This window comes from Solanum lycopersicum, chromosome 9 (assembly GCF_036512215.1).
Source record: "Solanum lycopersicum chromosome 9, SLM_r2.1".
NCBI classification, from domain to species: Eukaryota; Viridiplantae; Streptophyta; class Magnoliopsida; order Solanales; family Solanaceae; genus Solanum; species Solanum lycopersicum.
The window spans coordinates 65,432,167-65,447,526 of NC_090808.1; the positions used below are offsets into that span (position 1 = coordinate 65,432,167).

Sequence of the window (15,360 nt, forward strand, 5' to 3'; positions counted from 1 at the left end):
ATTTAATCTGTAAGCCTAGTCAAAATAACTATTACTTTACCAATAAACAAATAAAGAAAAGGACCTCCCAAATAAGATAAAAAGAATCTACTCAATTGAGGTCATTGGTTATGATGATGTTTGCATTATTATGGGATTGATTAGTGTATATTATAATAATATAAATTAAAGATTAATGCCATTAACTTTACTCTAACATCATCAATCAACATCATTTATATTATATTAATAATAAAAATTTTAATAAAGCATCCAAAGTAGTGTCAGACACCATAATCACCTACTACAATATTTTTTTTCAATAAAATAAAAATTTCATCAATCACTACAAATATTATCTCATTATCCTTCTTGTTTCTCAACAAAGACTTTTTCTTTTACCCACCTAAACCAAAAAAAAAAAAAAAAGTGACAAATATGTCTAAAAACAGATTCAATTATCCAATTTACAAAAAACAGTTTTTGAATCTGCAAATAGTCTTTTAACACCTTGCAAGTTGCTTACTAGGACAAAACTTGCTATCACTCATCAATTATTATTATAATTATTATTATTATTAGGAAATAATACCAAATACATTATCATCAATCTCTGATTTATCCATTCCTTCTTCCAACATCATTTCTTTGTATCTGCAATCACTGCTGCAAAATGCCTTCTCACCTCTACAAAGAAAACACCATACACAATTACAAAACGGAAATTTTGCGTCTGCAGATCTAACCCCTAGCTCGTGGAGGTAGAGAGGTTGTTTGTGAGAGATCCTCAATTCAAGTGCATCTTATGAACGGGGAAATACGCCAATGAACAAAACAGGATAACTAATATGGAAAGCAATACAAAGCATATAGTCATATGGTAACAAATATCAAAAGGCAAGAAACTAGATGAATAAGGCTAATACTGCGACATGCATGATGCTCCGGACTATCACCAAGCCTAATCCCACTGAAAAGCGTGATAACACCTACTAACCTTCTATCTTAATCTAGGTCTCTTCAAATGTTAGTGTCATTTTAAAGAATCTTTCATAGAATACAGAACCTAACAGAAGTTCTCAATGTTACTACCGGAAATTTGCAAAGATAAGAAGAGCAAACTATTCTAAAAAAAGGTATGTCAGACAACAATTAAATCATGAGAAAAGAGAAGTAAAAATCTGGCCCTCATGAGTCATGACCACATTAATAAAACAAACAGATGATATGAAATCATCAAAATACTTTAGAATAGGCCTTGAAACTTTTAACATCTAACCTACTTTTGGACTTAGTCTCATAATGTCATAAACATTTTTTAAAGGTTATTTTACAGAAGAAAAAAAACTTTGCAGAAACACTGAATTCTACTAGAAATTTGCCAAAGGGTAAATTCAAGAGAAAATTGTACTAGAACAAGTATAGTGAGTATCAAACAACTTAAAGGGCATATCAAATAACAGTTAAATCATGCAAAAAGGAAAATTCTTCCCCTCATGAGTAGATTCAGCTAGCGTTCGGCTATAGATTTTGAATCAAACCAAAAACAGGTCTAGACTAGTTTTTTGGTTTTTGAGACTTCGACTCACAAAACTTCCAACTTTTTACAAACAAAATGCATATACAAAATCATACTTCAAGATTCAAGTTCAAAATCTACGGCCAAACGAGAGCTAAACAGATAATAACTAGGAGCTACTAGGCAAGTTTTTTTTGAAGTTTTATAAAAAGCAGAAAATTTGGAATACCTGTACATGTAAATGTCTTTCCCTATTCCAAGATTCTTCTTGCAATTGTGACAGAAGCTGAGAAAACTTTCAGATGGATAGCACATTGGAGGACTAGTAAAAGTTTCATTTTCTTTTCTTGATGCAGAGTACTTAACAACACCACAACAGCTTTCAAGAATACAATCATCAAATATATGAGTTGTTCTTGGATTTGGACCATGTGAAATTACACAAGTATACTCCTCAGAAAGCTCCATTTCAGCAGCAGATAGACTACTAAAAGCCCCTGGTGAATTTGGGATATCTATGTTAGAATTTGAGGAACCAAATGGAGATTTCTTCACAGGAGACAAAGAACCTAACTGAGAATTCCTAGTCTTGATACCAAAATCACCAGGTGAAGGTGGTGAATCAGTAGGGTAATTAAAAGTAGGAGGCAATGTAGGGATCTGAATCTTCAATTGTGAACCAAGAACAACCATTCTGCTAACAGAATTCATCTCTTTAGAATCAGATTTTTCATCAATCAGAGCATCAACAAGACCAAGACCAACCCCTTTTGAGTCAAGTTTCTGAAAATGAACTCTACTTTCTGGTTTAGGAGATTTTGGCTCAGACCAAAAGGGGTTTCTCAGAACAGTGAAAGGTTTACTATCAAGAATTGAAGTAGGACTCATAATAGACTCAGTATCAGGAAACCCCTTAGCAGCAAAACAAGTAAACAACCTTGGTGAACCAAAAAAAGAAGAGGTTTTTCTTGAATTCTCCATTGGAAAGGGTAAAGAATTATAATCTGCCATTATAAACTTTGCTTAAAAAATTCTGATCTTGAACTTCTTCTTATTCCTATACAACAAAATCAAACCAGAAGTGTTACAAAGTTTCAAACTTTCCACTTCAAGAAACAAAAACAAAAGAAAAAAAACTTACTTTCAACAAAGATTATTGCATACCTTGATTATTTCAGCTTGAAAACACCATCAAGATTCAACTTTTAAGCAACCCCAGAAACTAATTTGTACCAAAAAAGCAAAGATCCAAGGATGAATAAAGCAACTTTCTTTCAACAAGAAGAATCCATCATATCTGAGAACCGACATGAGACCTCAATAGTCATCATCAACACTAAACATTTACAAAAGCAACAAAAAAATTAGTCATCTTTTTCTTTCTCTTCCCCTTGCTTTTTTTTTTCCTCTCTTTTGTTTCTTGTGAATACTTACAACACTATATTATTTCAGCAAAATTGCATCATAAAGACACAAAGCCTTACATGCAGACAAAGACCCACAAATCAAAAGTTAAATGAAAAAAATAAAAAATACCCCATAGTTTATTTTTATTTTTATTTTTTTAAAAAAAGTCTGATTCACTCTTCTAGTGCTCCTAACTGCAACCTTTTTTCTTTTTTTTTGGTGGGTTTTTGTCCTCTTTCCCAACCCACTACACTTTTAGTCCCTTTTCCCCTTTTTTTCCTCCCCACCTTACTCTTGTTTCAGTTTCTTCAAACAGATTTTATTTATAACTGAGTGAGAAAAAATTTAAAAAAAAAATAAAAAAGGGTGCATGAAAATCAGTGGTTTAGATGAAAACATTGGGCTTTAATCTGAAATGTTGTGGCAGTTTTATTCATGGTGGGTTTTTTTAATTTTTTGGGTGATTGAAAACTCAGTCACTGAAAGAGAGTCTGCTAAACTGAGGAAACTGCTCTTCTCTAATACCTATTGACATCAGCAATATATCTATATATGGAGTTGGCCATTGAGTTAATTTTCTTGAAGAGATGAGCAATGAATAGTGTTGTCAGTGGTAAATGCCAATTTTAAGGGTGTGGGGTTGTACAAATTTTGTACATTTGGCCTTTGGGGAGATCATTTTGTACAATTTGAGTATTTTGTACAATCTTTATAATTCTCTAATCTCCTCCACTACTTTTGTGAGAAATTAGAAATAATTTGATGGTAAAAAATATCTTTAAAAACATTTCACCGGATATATTATTATTGTTTTTATTCATTCGCGAGTGTAGCACCAATAAATATTATGTAAAGTATTGATTATTATTTATTTGTACTTAACTAAATTTTTTGAATTTGAATGTTATTTGAATATATATGTGTTATTATAGAGTGTTTTATCTTTGTATAATATTTTTCTATATAAAATTTTTAATACAAATATTAAACACCATGCATAAGTAACGAGACAAACAACCAAAAAATAAAAAAGTTTTTAAGAATTTTAATAATTGGCTTCGTTTCAAATATATTTTTCACTTTTAAAGTAATTTTTAAGTCTATTGACAATACAGCTACAGAGTGGTAGAAGAATTGTTCAAGGTCATTTTAGGGTGTCAAGAATGCAGGAAGAATAGATGTGGAGTTCAATGATATCATTCAAGAACAATGAGATATTCAAAATTACAATAATTATAGGATTATTAAGATGTTAAGCCAAATTATGAAAGTTGGGTAAAGAAAAATGGAAATAAAAGTGACAAGTGATATGTCTATTATCGAGGGCCAATTTGATTTATATTAGTGCATTCAAGTACAAAAGTCATTCATATCATAGGAAGATTAGTAATGCAGTTAATTTTAAGCTGGACATTTGGAAACAAGGCTCTGAATTTTAAATGATTTAAGTTGAGCGCGCACGACTAAGATAGAATACTTACAGTGCAACTCACTAGAGAGATGTGAAAGTGAGAATTTGCTCAAGTCATCTCAATGAGAGGAAGTTTTAAACGGTTATCTAGAATAATGGTAAATTTAACGAGATGTTACACATCGCACTATAGTGGGTGGAAGAAAATTAGGCTTGCATTCAATGTCTTATATGACAGGAACGTGACACGTAGACTTAAAAGTTGCTTTTATAAAGCGATGGTTAGACTAATTATGTTGAATGAAACAAATTTTTGATCAATCAAAAACTCACTTAGAAGTTGTGCTATACTTGTTTAAAAAATTTCCTACCATATCCATCATCGGAGGAGAGGTTTTGAATTCTGTAAATAGAAGATTTTTCATATATTACACAACACAATACTCTTTCATGATGTAGTCGTTAAGAATTTAGTTTAGAGTTAGATTATTCTTCCAATAAATTTTATGCTATTAGCTTTTCGATATGTCGATAACTTGACTGAATCATATTAGGCAATATAATTTTTTAGTATAATTTTTCTCTATCATTTGATTTGCCATTGCCAAATTTTGTAATTATTGATTTTCACATGACGCCCAGCAATTAAGAGCGAGGATATTATTGTCATGGCGGCAATGGGGCCCACAATGGACAAGAAAAGGAAAACAAGATTGAAACGATTCGGACATGTGAAGAAAATATGAATAGAAAAGATGTGCGAGAGGTTGACTTTGGTGGGCCTAAGGAAAGACAAAGATATATTCAAGAAATATGGGAGAGAGTTGATCAAACAAGATATGATTCTCACAATTTATCAATGATGACTCTAGATAGGAGAATATAAAGCTGGAGAATTAGAGAGAAGGTTAGTAGGTAACTGAGCGTTGTCTAAGGTATATTATCAGTGCTCTTTCCTCCATTATTTTTGCATGGCTACTTCAGTATTGTATCTTCTTTTCATATATACTTTTACATATGTATTTCTTATGCCTATGATTATTAAATACAGTGTTTCTACTTTCACAAGATATAAATAAAGTTTTGTATGTACTCCGGACTAGTGTTGTGTATCGGTCGATTCAGTTTGGTTAAAAGTTTGTCAGTTTGGCTTATTGGTTATCGGTTTGTAAAGATGATATAATGTTATAAACCATTAAGATATTGTCTTATCGGTTATTGATTTATTGGTATTTGAACGTTATCGACTTAATTATTAAGATTTTGTTACAGAAAAAGGTATTGAAAAATCACTTAGAAACAAGGTGACAAACCAAATAAACCATACACATGACTTCACAAGTTATATCTTGCTCAAATCAAACACTTTTACATTGTAGAATAACCAAATATTTGAGACAACAGAAATAAAAGTATAAAATGAAACTATAAGTCAAGGACTTTATATTCAATGGTATATTAAAACCTCTATAAATTAATATAGGTGGGACCATGAAATTTTATTATTTTATATATATATATATATATATATATATATATATATATATATATATATATATATATATATAATTAAATCGATTAAATTAATATTTATTAATTTAAAGAATAAAATGAGATTTGATGAAGGTTAATATTGATTATATCAAAATCATTTTATCTTACTAATGTATGTATCATATTTATTGATTTCACATAAAAAAAAATATACACATAAAGTGCAATGAATACATCAAAATCATTGTATCGTACTAATTTCAACCTTGTGATGCTGTGATAATAAGAGATTTCAAAATGTATGATCAAGCAGATTTTATCATAGGAATTAGAAGGCTATGAAGTGGGACGAATTGATCTAACGAAGATTAATGTTTGGATGCTATCAATTTTGTTATCCCTGTTCGGAGAAAAATATTCAGCAAGAGACAATAGCAAATTGTTTTCGACACTGTAAAATTCATTTGGGGATGCAATCTTAGGTACTTTGGATGAACCTACTTGTGAAAACATCATTCATGAACTTGAGGTCATTTTAATGATCTCTGTTACCACCATAAAAGATGACAATAACGTGTTGGATTATTCGAGTGAAAGTGATACATGTTCAGATGACCTGCGCGTAGAAGTAACCGTGGATACCATCAGAAAAAGCATGTTGATGATAAAGTTGAAGATGATATTATACCTTTAGAACCAGTTATACGTAAGGAAACACTTATGGTATATAGAACTCTTCATAATTTTATGTGCAATTTGAAAAGATAACATCGGAGATCGTGGATGCAATAAGAAAAGTAATAGATGAGCTTCAACCAGATTTTTTCAAAAAAAAAAAAATAGATTCATATTTCACTAAATTGTCTACAGATATATTTGTACTTTTAAAGATTTATTAATTTATGATATTAATGGGACTATATATTTATATAGATATCTTCTGAAAATATATTATTTTATTATCTTATCGAAAATGATGATTTTTTTCCATTGGCTCAAGTCGGAACTGGAGGAATGAAGAAAACCTTATCCCGATACAAGAACCAGGTTCTTGTAATTCTGTCGCAACACAATAAAACGAAGATTTATTGTGGAAGCGTTCCTCACTCAAGGAAGGAAAAAACCACACCGAAGTTTTATGTTAATTAAAGATTTACAACTCAGTTAATCAATGAATCTAAACTTCTACCTTTTCGATTAACTATAATCGAAAACACTCCACTCAACAAAAAGTCAAACTCGCTCTTGTTTACAAAAACTCTCAACTCTTCTTAACTCTAACCACCCAAGAAGTCAAACCCACTTATTGTTTAGAATTCTCACAATCTCTCTCCCAAGAAGTCAAACCCACTTCTTTTTACAATTCTCTCAAGACCCAACTCCCAATAAGTCAAACCCACTTCTTGTTACATAATCTAGGAATTATTACAACTCAATAATAAACCTAGAAAAAATCAACAAAGACTAAAAACCCAATTGATCAGATTTCAACATTCAATAGTTCTGAGTGGAACAGATACGTGGACCTGATTCTTTTGTTGTTGTGATGAAGGTGAACCTGGTCCTTGCGTTGCTGTAACGAAGGCCTGCGTTTTTTCTCCAGTAAATACTGCTCTCAAGATAATATATTTCGTGAATATGCAATGACTATTGTTCTGACTTTGCTGATAAATTCTCTCGATTTGTGTTTATGCAAAGACGTTTTTTTCCCTTCAACTTCTTGATCCTTTTATAGATATGATTTGCCTTCAACTTCTACAAGGAAAGAAATTACAAATCTTTTTCCTTCTTGAACTTGTCTATATTTACTTCTTTCATTGTTTGACTTGAATTGCTACTTCTTTATTTCTTTCCATATTTGTATCCTTCTTTCTCTCGATTTCTGCATTTTTTCTTCATTGCCGCAATACTTTTTTCTTAGCCGCAATCTCTCAAAAAGTACACATACGACAACAAGTTGTGAACCATGCCTTCACTTTATTAATAATCAAAACTACTTTTTATGTTCTCCTGCTTCCCAACAAGAAAAATATTATTTTAAAGTGATTATTAATTTATCGAATATTAATTTATAAAGATTTTACTGTATAAATATAATTGTTTAATTTAATATCAGATTATCCATTAATCCGTTAAGAATAAACTCAAACTGTTAAGAATTGATAACCCGATAACAAAAAGAATCAAAATTATAGTCAAAACCCCTAAACTAATAATTCAATACTGATAAATTAATAAATTTTTTGACTCAATTTTGAATAGTTCTACTCCAATCAAATCAAAATAGATAAAGTAAATGAATAATTTTATCTCAAAAGTATTTATATGGATATATAGTAAGTTTTAACCAAACCACAACTTTTTACTATTTTTTTGAACTTTTTTAGTGAATATAGAGATTAATAATTGAAATAAGGAAAGGTCCAAAAAATGGTAGGGAAAAGAGAAGAAAAGATGAGGTAATCCAATTATTATCCCAAGGGAGTTAGTGAAAGGAGTGGGGTAAAGGGATGAGTGGGTGAATGGTTCACGGACTGTCAACTGGGCCCACTATCATCCTTCTCAAGACTCAAAAAAAAAAAAAAACCCTCGAATTTCGTATAATTTTTAACTTTTTGTGGGTCCACCTTTTACCGTTTATTAAGCTCTTTCTTCATCCAATCAATAATTTCTTACTCAAAAAAAATAATAATCTATATATTTAAAAATTACGTAAAAAAATATGAGAATCACAATAAATGATAATTCAAAATATTTATAAAATTTATGAAATATTTACAGTTAAAAATAAATTTAATTGACTTTTAAAATTTAAAAAATGACATAAAATAAAATACAGATAGTATATATTTTTTGATATCAAATATATATATTTATACGAGATGCTATTGATATTATACAAATTATAAGGATATGTATAATGATGCATATTGATGTAATATATCATTCGTAAATTTCATTGGTTATGTTATTATTATTATACTCATGCAATAATTTTACACATATTTTTATTTTTATTTTTTCATAATTGATTTATGTATTCTCTACATTATATTTGTGTCCTAAATTAAGGACGAGATATAAAAAAAATTTATAAGCGAAAAAATAAATAAATAATAAGAGTATGCTTTAAAAGTTTTTAAGTATAGTGGGTCAATAATTACTTCTCATCGAATCAAGAATCAACTAAATCATTAACGTAGGACAATCTATTCGATTTAACTTACTTTAAAGACAATATTCAACTCTTTTCCATCTTAAAATGCAATATAAAGTTATTTTTAGTGAGTCATGACAAAGATTGATGTTTATACATAAAAAAAGAAATACTAATATTTTTCCAAAAATATAATAATATTATTTATTCGTCTAAAGTTGAAAGACAATCGAATTTACATTTCTTAAGTCTATTAAACTTATACTTTTTCTTTTTTTGCATTTTAAAATAGTATTTCATTTTTGTATTGAAATTCGTCTATATTTAGATTATTTGAATTTTATATTTCAGATTTCAGAATGAAAAAATATTCATTACTCTATATCACATTTCTTGTTAATAATATCCAGAAATTATTATATTGAGAATAAGTTATTCTAAAATTAATTATTTCGAAATAAGTTATTTTGAGATAAGTTTATTCGTCATGTATATGAAATAACTTATTTCAATAATATGACAAAAATAATGGGATAAATAAGACAATAACAACATATTATCTTTAACTAAATATAAAATAAAATAATTTTTACATTTTTTATTCTGAGATTATTATATATTATATCTCACGTTAAAATGAGTTTTTGAGATTATTAGACTATTACTAGTCAAACATTGCACCAATGGTATAATCATTTGAATGGGTTACCTTGCTTCAACTTTTGTGACCCACAAAGATTAATCACTCTTTTGTATATTCACATCATCCTTGATAAGGATTAGATACAGTATACAGATAAGACACTACTTGAAAATATATTTCCATTTCTTTTTTCTTGAAAGTAATTTAGCAATTTTTTTAAATATATTACTATGATATTTTTATCAGTTCAATGTATACGCAACACATATTTTGGGGTACATTTTATTAATAAATTACATTTAATTAATTGTCTAGAGAAATCGTTTTAAAAAAAAAATTGAGTTAATTAATTTACGCTATTCATAAACAAACAGACTGTACTCTAGTTGATTAAGACTTTTTTTTTCCTAAATGGATTGATTTAATTATGAAATTGAATATAAATTTATATAAATAATAATAACAAGTGTGGGAAAATTACGTTAAAATTAAAGGCCATATTTGTTTGAAGTTAATGTTATTGGTTTTGTTTGAAAAAAGGAAAAAAAATTGTTATTGGATTAAATTAAATAAGTCTTACTTCTTATGGTAGGATTACATTTTGATATTTATTTATTTTTGGTCCCCCCACCTTACCCCAACCCAACCCACCCATGTTTGTATTTGTATCGAGGTTTTTCAAACTTGTATCGAAAAGTCAGTTAAAGTGTTTTTTAACGAAATAATTTTTTATTTAAAAGAAAACTCAAATATAAGATTTTCAATTAAAATTAAAAGGGTACTTTTGTATTTTAAAGTGAAGTTACATTGTAGTGTTATATTACCTAGCTTCCTGTAATTGTCACATTCACCTTTATTTTATTTTTTTTCTCATTAAATTATTTTAATAGTACTTTCAAATACATGACATTAATTATTCTATTTCCAATAAGCTAAAAAAAGTTTAATTTTGGGAGAGCTTTAATCAATTCCTTCTTACTTTATGTCTCTGTCTAGGTTTACAAGATAAAGATTGAATATTAAGTGTACTTTAATAACTTTTTCTAATTAAGAAAAATGTATGCTTTTTTTTTTTTATAACATAAACAGACATCAATAATAATATATTTAGTAAAAACGATGAATTTAAAGATGATATAGTATACTCAATTTTTTTTTTCATGCGAAAATAAAAAAAATAATTTTAACAAAAAATCAATTTAAATAATATCTTTCAAATTAGATATATAAAAAAAATACAGTAACTTTTATATTTATTTCCACTATTTTCTTCTACTAGAAAATAACTTGTACTTTGTATTGAGTCATACATCATATGAATAATTTTCTTTTAGAACTTTATAACTTACTTTTTTTAATAAAAAAAAATAATAAAATCACCCTTTTTTAATTGAAAATATATTTATTATGTAAGAGATTCCAAGAAAATAAAGGAAAAGTAAAGGAGATTATAGAAGTCTCTTTCAAACTTTATTAAAAATACCTAATTTCATATATTTCCAGTCTCATTTAATTCACTTCTTCCAATTCATACTATCGATCGTCCTTCACTTTTATACTTTGTAAAATTAAATATTTACATGTTCGTAATTTTTAAAAGTTAATTACTATTAAAAACTAAAAAGTTATTTTAAATTTTTAAATAACAAATAATTAAAAATATTAATTTTCAAAATTTACGACGAATAATTTGACACTGAAAAGGTATATAACAAGGTTGTCAATACTAGAGGTTAAATTAATTGTAAAAATATGATACTCTTTTTCAAAGGAAGTTAAATAGGGGAAAATGTGATTTCATATTATATCTTCAAACTCGAGATTTTATTATTAAGAATATAAGAGTCTTTGATCTTTTTAGTTAAGTTATTATTAGCACAAAATAAAAGAAGAAAAATAGAATAGCGCTCTTTGAAATTCGAGGGTCAACACATTAATTTTAATTTTTTTTTATATTTAACTATATTTGAAAATGTTTAGACAAATCATCACACTTTTTATAATTAAAGGTAAACTGTTAATTGATTGATGAATTATTCTAACAAATAGGAACAATAATCAACCAAAAGAGTAATAACATCTTCTCATATAACCGTTTGCTTCATCAAATAAAATACTTTAAAAAATTAAATTTATTTATTTTTCTTTGAGATATAATTATTTTCTGAATAATTTATATCTCACAAATTGTGTTATTCTACCTAGGAAGTGGGTAAATTAGTCTTACGACTATAATTATAGGATAATTTTATTTGCAAAATAATTTATAATATAATTTAAATTATTTTCAGAGAAAATAATACTTCATTATTGAAAAAATGAATAAATTTGTAAGCATGTTCTACAACAGTGTGATTAGATTTTTTCCAACTCTATTGTCAATAATTAGATTGGAGACATTTTAATTAGACCCCTTTGATTAGATTAGAACAATTTTTTTTATATAATATATATATATAAAAAAAAAGTAGGTTTCATTGTAGTGATAATTGATATATGCATTTAATGCCAAATGGCAAAAATAAAAGAATTGGTCAAAGTAATTAGGATATGTAATTAAATTCTGGTCATTGTCCAAAAAATCATTTATGCGAAGTGCACGTTGGTCCCTACAAGAGTTATTTATAATTTGGAGTATTTTTATTTTCTTCGATTTTAAAATAAGTGATATTTTTATCTTAAATTTGTTTCAAACTTACTTTTAAAAAGTAAGAAGTGTTTTTAGGAAGGAAAAATTATATATAATAGCAAACTAATAATCTAAAATAAATAGAGTAGCTAGAGTTTAATTTAATTATGCTCCATAGCAAACGTTTGCAAAAAATTGTCAGACGCCTCTCTCCCAAATGTCTTGCTCGCCACTCTCCTCCTATCTCTCGCTCGCTTCCTCATTTTTTTATACAAACAAAAGCGTATAAAAAAATTTCTAATTGTATAAAGCAGGGAAAATTGTATAAATACATATATTTTTGTTCCCCTCTCTCCCCTCTTCCAGATCTCGCTGGCAACCCTCACCTTTCTCACTTATACAAATAGAAACAAAATGTATAAATTATGTTTATGTTTGTATAAAGCGTGATAAAATTGTATATACACATGCAAGTATATATATTTTCGTCCTATACACTTGTAATTATACAATAAAAATACTCCCCTGCCCAATTTCTTTTGTCTTTCTCTCTTTCTCGTTTTATACAATTTTCAAATTGTATCTAATTTCTATCTTTCTCATTTTATACAATTCGATTCAATTGTATATTCCTTGTCAAGTCTCTTTTGTCTTTCTTTCTTTCTCATTTTATACAAATTCAAATTGTATAAAATCGTTCTATACACTTATAATAATACAATTCGTTTTATACACTTCGTTTTTATACAGTTCTCTGCCCAAGTGTCTTTCTCTTTCTTGTTTTATACAATTCGTTTCATACACTTTGCTTCAACTGTATATGTATAGCGAATTATACAGTTTCTATGTTTGCTATGCAACGCAATTATGCAAACTTTGTTATAGCATACAAATATGAATTTTTTATTTGCTATATGTGAAAGTTGCTCTTTTATGAATACCCCAAATTAAATGCTTCAAAAAGAGAGAAACTTTTTAATGATTTTTCATTATTTAAATTTTTTAATAAAAGGATAAAATAGAAGAAAAAGTCATCGATGTCCTCTTAATTTGTGAAAATCACTTATATTTAAATATAAAAAAAATATATCACTTAGTTTGACATTAAAAACAGTATTGAATAAAATTTCCCGATTTTTTTAAAAAAATGTTTTACGTGAAAATTATGATTTATAATACTCCGTTCATTTTTTATTTAATATAAAATTATTTGACCAGTCATTAAATTTTAAAGATTAAAGAAGACCTTATGATATATAAATCAAATAATATTTATATCAAGAAAAAAGCATAAAATTCACTCATATGCTAACTTCCTTTTAGTTTTATCATATATTTACTTTTAAATATTTTAATTCTGATGATCATCATTTTATTAATTTTTTTTTAAAAATAAAAAGATGTTGGTCCACTAAAATTGTTTTCTGAAAGAAAAATATGCGACAAAATGAAAGATATGTGTATAAAATGTGATAAAATATTGTTTTTATGTACATTTGAGTTACATATATTTTATTTCAAAAAGAAATTACGCTATATTAATACTAAAATTAGTACCAAAATTAGATCCATTACTTGTTGTCCAAACTTGCAATTGATTTGGAATGTACTTTTATTTCCAAAACTTTCCCAAGTAACAACAAACGTTTTGTGTCCAATTTCATATAAATCACTTTGGTGGGTTGAAACTTGAAATGATCTTATTGGAATTATTTTTTTTCTTTTTTATTTGTTTATTATTTGTAACAAATTTTAAATATACGAAAAAGAAATAAATCATACAAATAAAATATTAAAAAAACATAATTTTATTGATTAAGATAGCGGATACAATTCTGTTGATCCCTTGATTCTACTCTCCTAGAATTTACCCATGATTCGAGGGCTTTAGTGACGTATTTCTTTTGACCTCTCTTTATGAATAAACCATCAATTTGTGGAGTAATCGAGATCTTGATCTCTTTATTAAATTTTCGAGATGCCTTTTAAGTAAATTTAGTATCCTTTGTATAGGCATAAACTAGGTTTTAGGATTGAGTAGCCTCCAAGAATCCTAATATGAATTGAATACAATTTGTAGAATCCCAACTCAAATTGAACACATCTTATAGAGTATACAAAATTTCAATGTCTACCTTCATATTATGGGATAAGTGAATCTACGATCTTTTAAAATATTAATGCATTATTAAACAATAAAATAAAGTGATGTTAAATGGAAAAAGATCTCTGGTACACAAGAAAAATGACTTAAACATTCAATTAAGGTCTAAGTGAACCATTCATCTTGTAGTATATGTTTTAGCAGATAATACTATATCAAGTTTTAAAATATTTACATAAAATATTTAATTTTTTAAAAAGACTGTTGTGCGGAATTTGATAAAATACAAGAAAATATAAATGCGAAAAACAAGACAACAGATTTACGTGATTCACCAATAAATTGGCTACGTCCACGGAAAGAGGGGGATCAGTTTTATTATGGAGAGGCAAAAACAGAATTACAGAATAGGGTTTGCCATAGCGTGTATATATAGTGCTAAGCTACGCCCTAACAGGCTTGGGCCCAAAATACATAATTGACAGATAATTAAGAGCCCAATTCAAGGCATTCAACAAATCTCCACTTTGACTTGAATTCTCCAAATAGATTCTTCAGACGCACTATGATAGTGCCAGACCTCCCCCTCTTCCTCAGAATTCCCCGCAGGGCAATTAACAGCTTCTGATGTTGAGCAAGTCCAAACAGTGTCGAAACTTGCTCTGTGGAACCGGCTTTGTGAACATATCAGCAGGATTATCAGCAGTTCCTACTTTCTTCACCTTGATTCTCTTCTCACTTCTCAGAAATGATACCTCACGTCAATATGCTTGGTTCTCTCATGATGGACTTGATCCTTGGCTAGACAAATTGCGCTCAAACTATCACAATACACCATAGCCTGATCATGATGCAATAACTTAGTCATATCCTCCTGGTGAACTTCTGACGATGCAACATGGACTGAACCTGTAACCGTGGAACCTTGTAGAAAATACAAAGTACCACGCATGACACCTTTCAGAATCAGATTTGAACCCTTCCAGACCCGCAAGACTCCATTTTTTCCCGACCAGC

The 15,360-nt window shown here is 28.0% G+C and overlaps 1 protein-coding gene across 2 annotated transcripts; it reads right to left on the minus strand.

The window, feature by feature from the left end:
- Window positions 1–201: 201 nt before the first annotated feature.
- LOC101247367 (FCS-Like Zinc finger 8) lies at window positions 202–3,666 on the minus strand. 2 transcript variants are annotated; one of them, XM_010328372.4, is made up of 3 exons: window positions 2,663–3,666; window positions 1,728–2,555; window positions 202–666 (listed from the first exon to the last, which is right to left on the minus strand). In XM_010328372.4, exons 2-3 carry the CDS (start codon window positions 2,507–2,509, stop codon window positions 558–560), a joined length of 891 nt encoding a protein of 296 aa, XP_010326674.1. In that variant the 5' UTR covers window positions 2,510–2,555; window positions 2,663–3,666; the 3' UTR covers window positions 202–557. The 2 variants fall into 2 exon arrangements, with proteins under 2 accessions (XP_010326674.1, XP_069144876.1); XM_069288775.1 differs by having other exon boundaries at window positions 2,640–3,420.
- Between the last annotated feature and the right edge of the window lie 11,694 nt (window positions 3,667–15,360).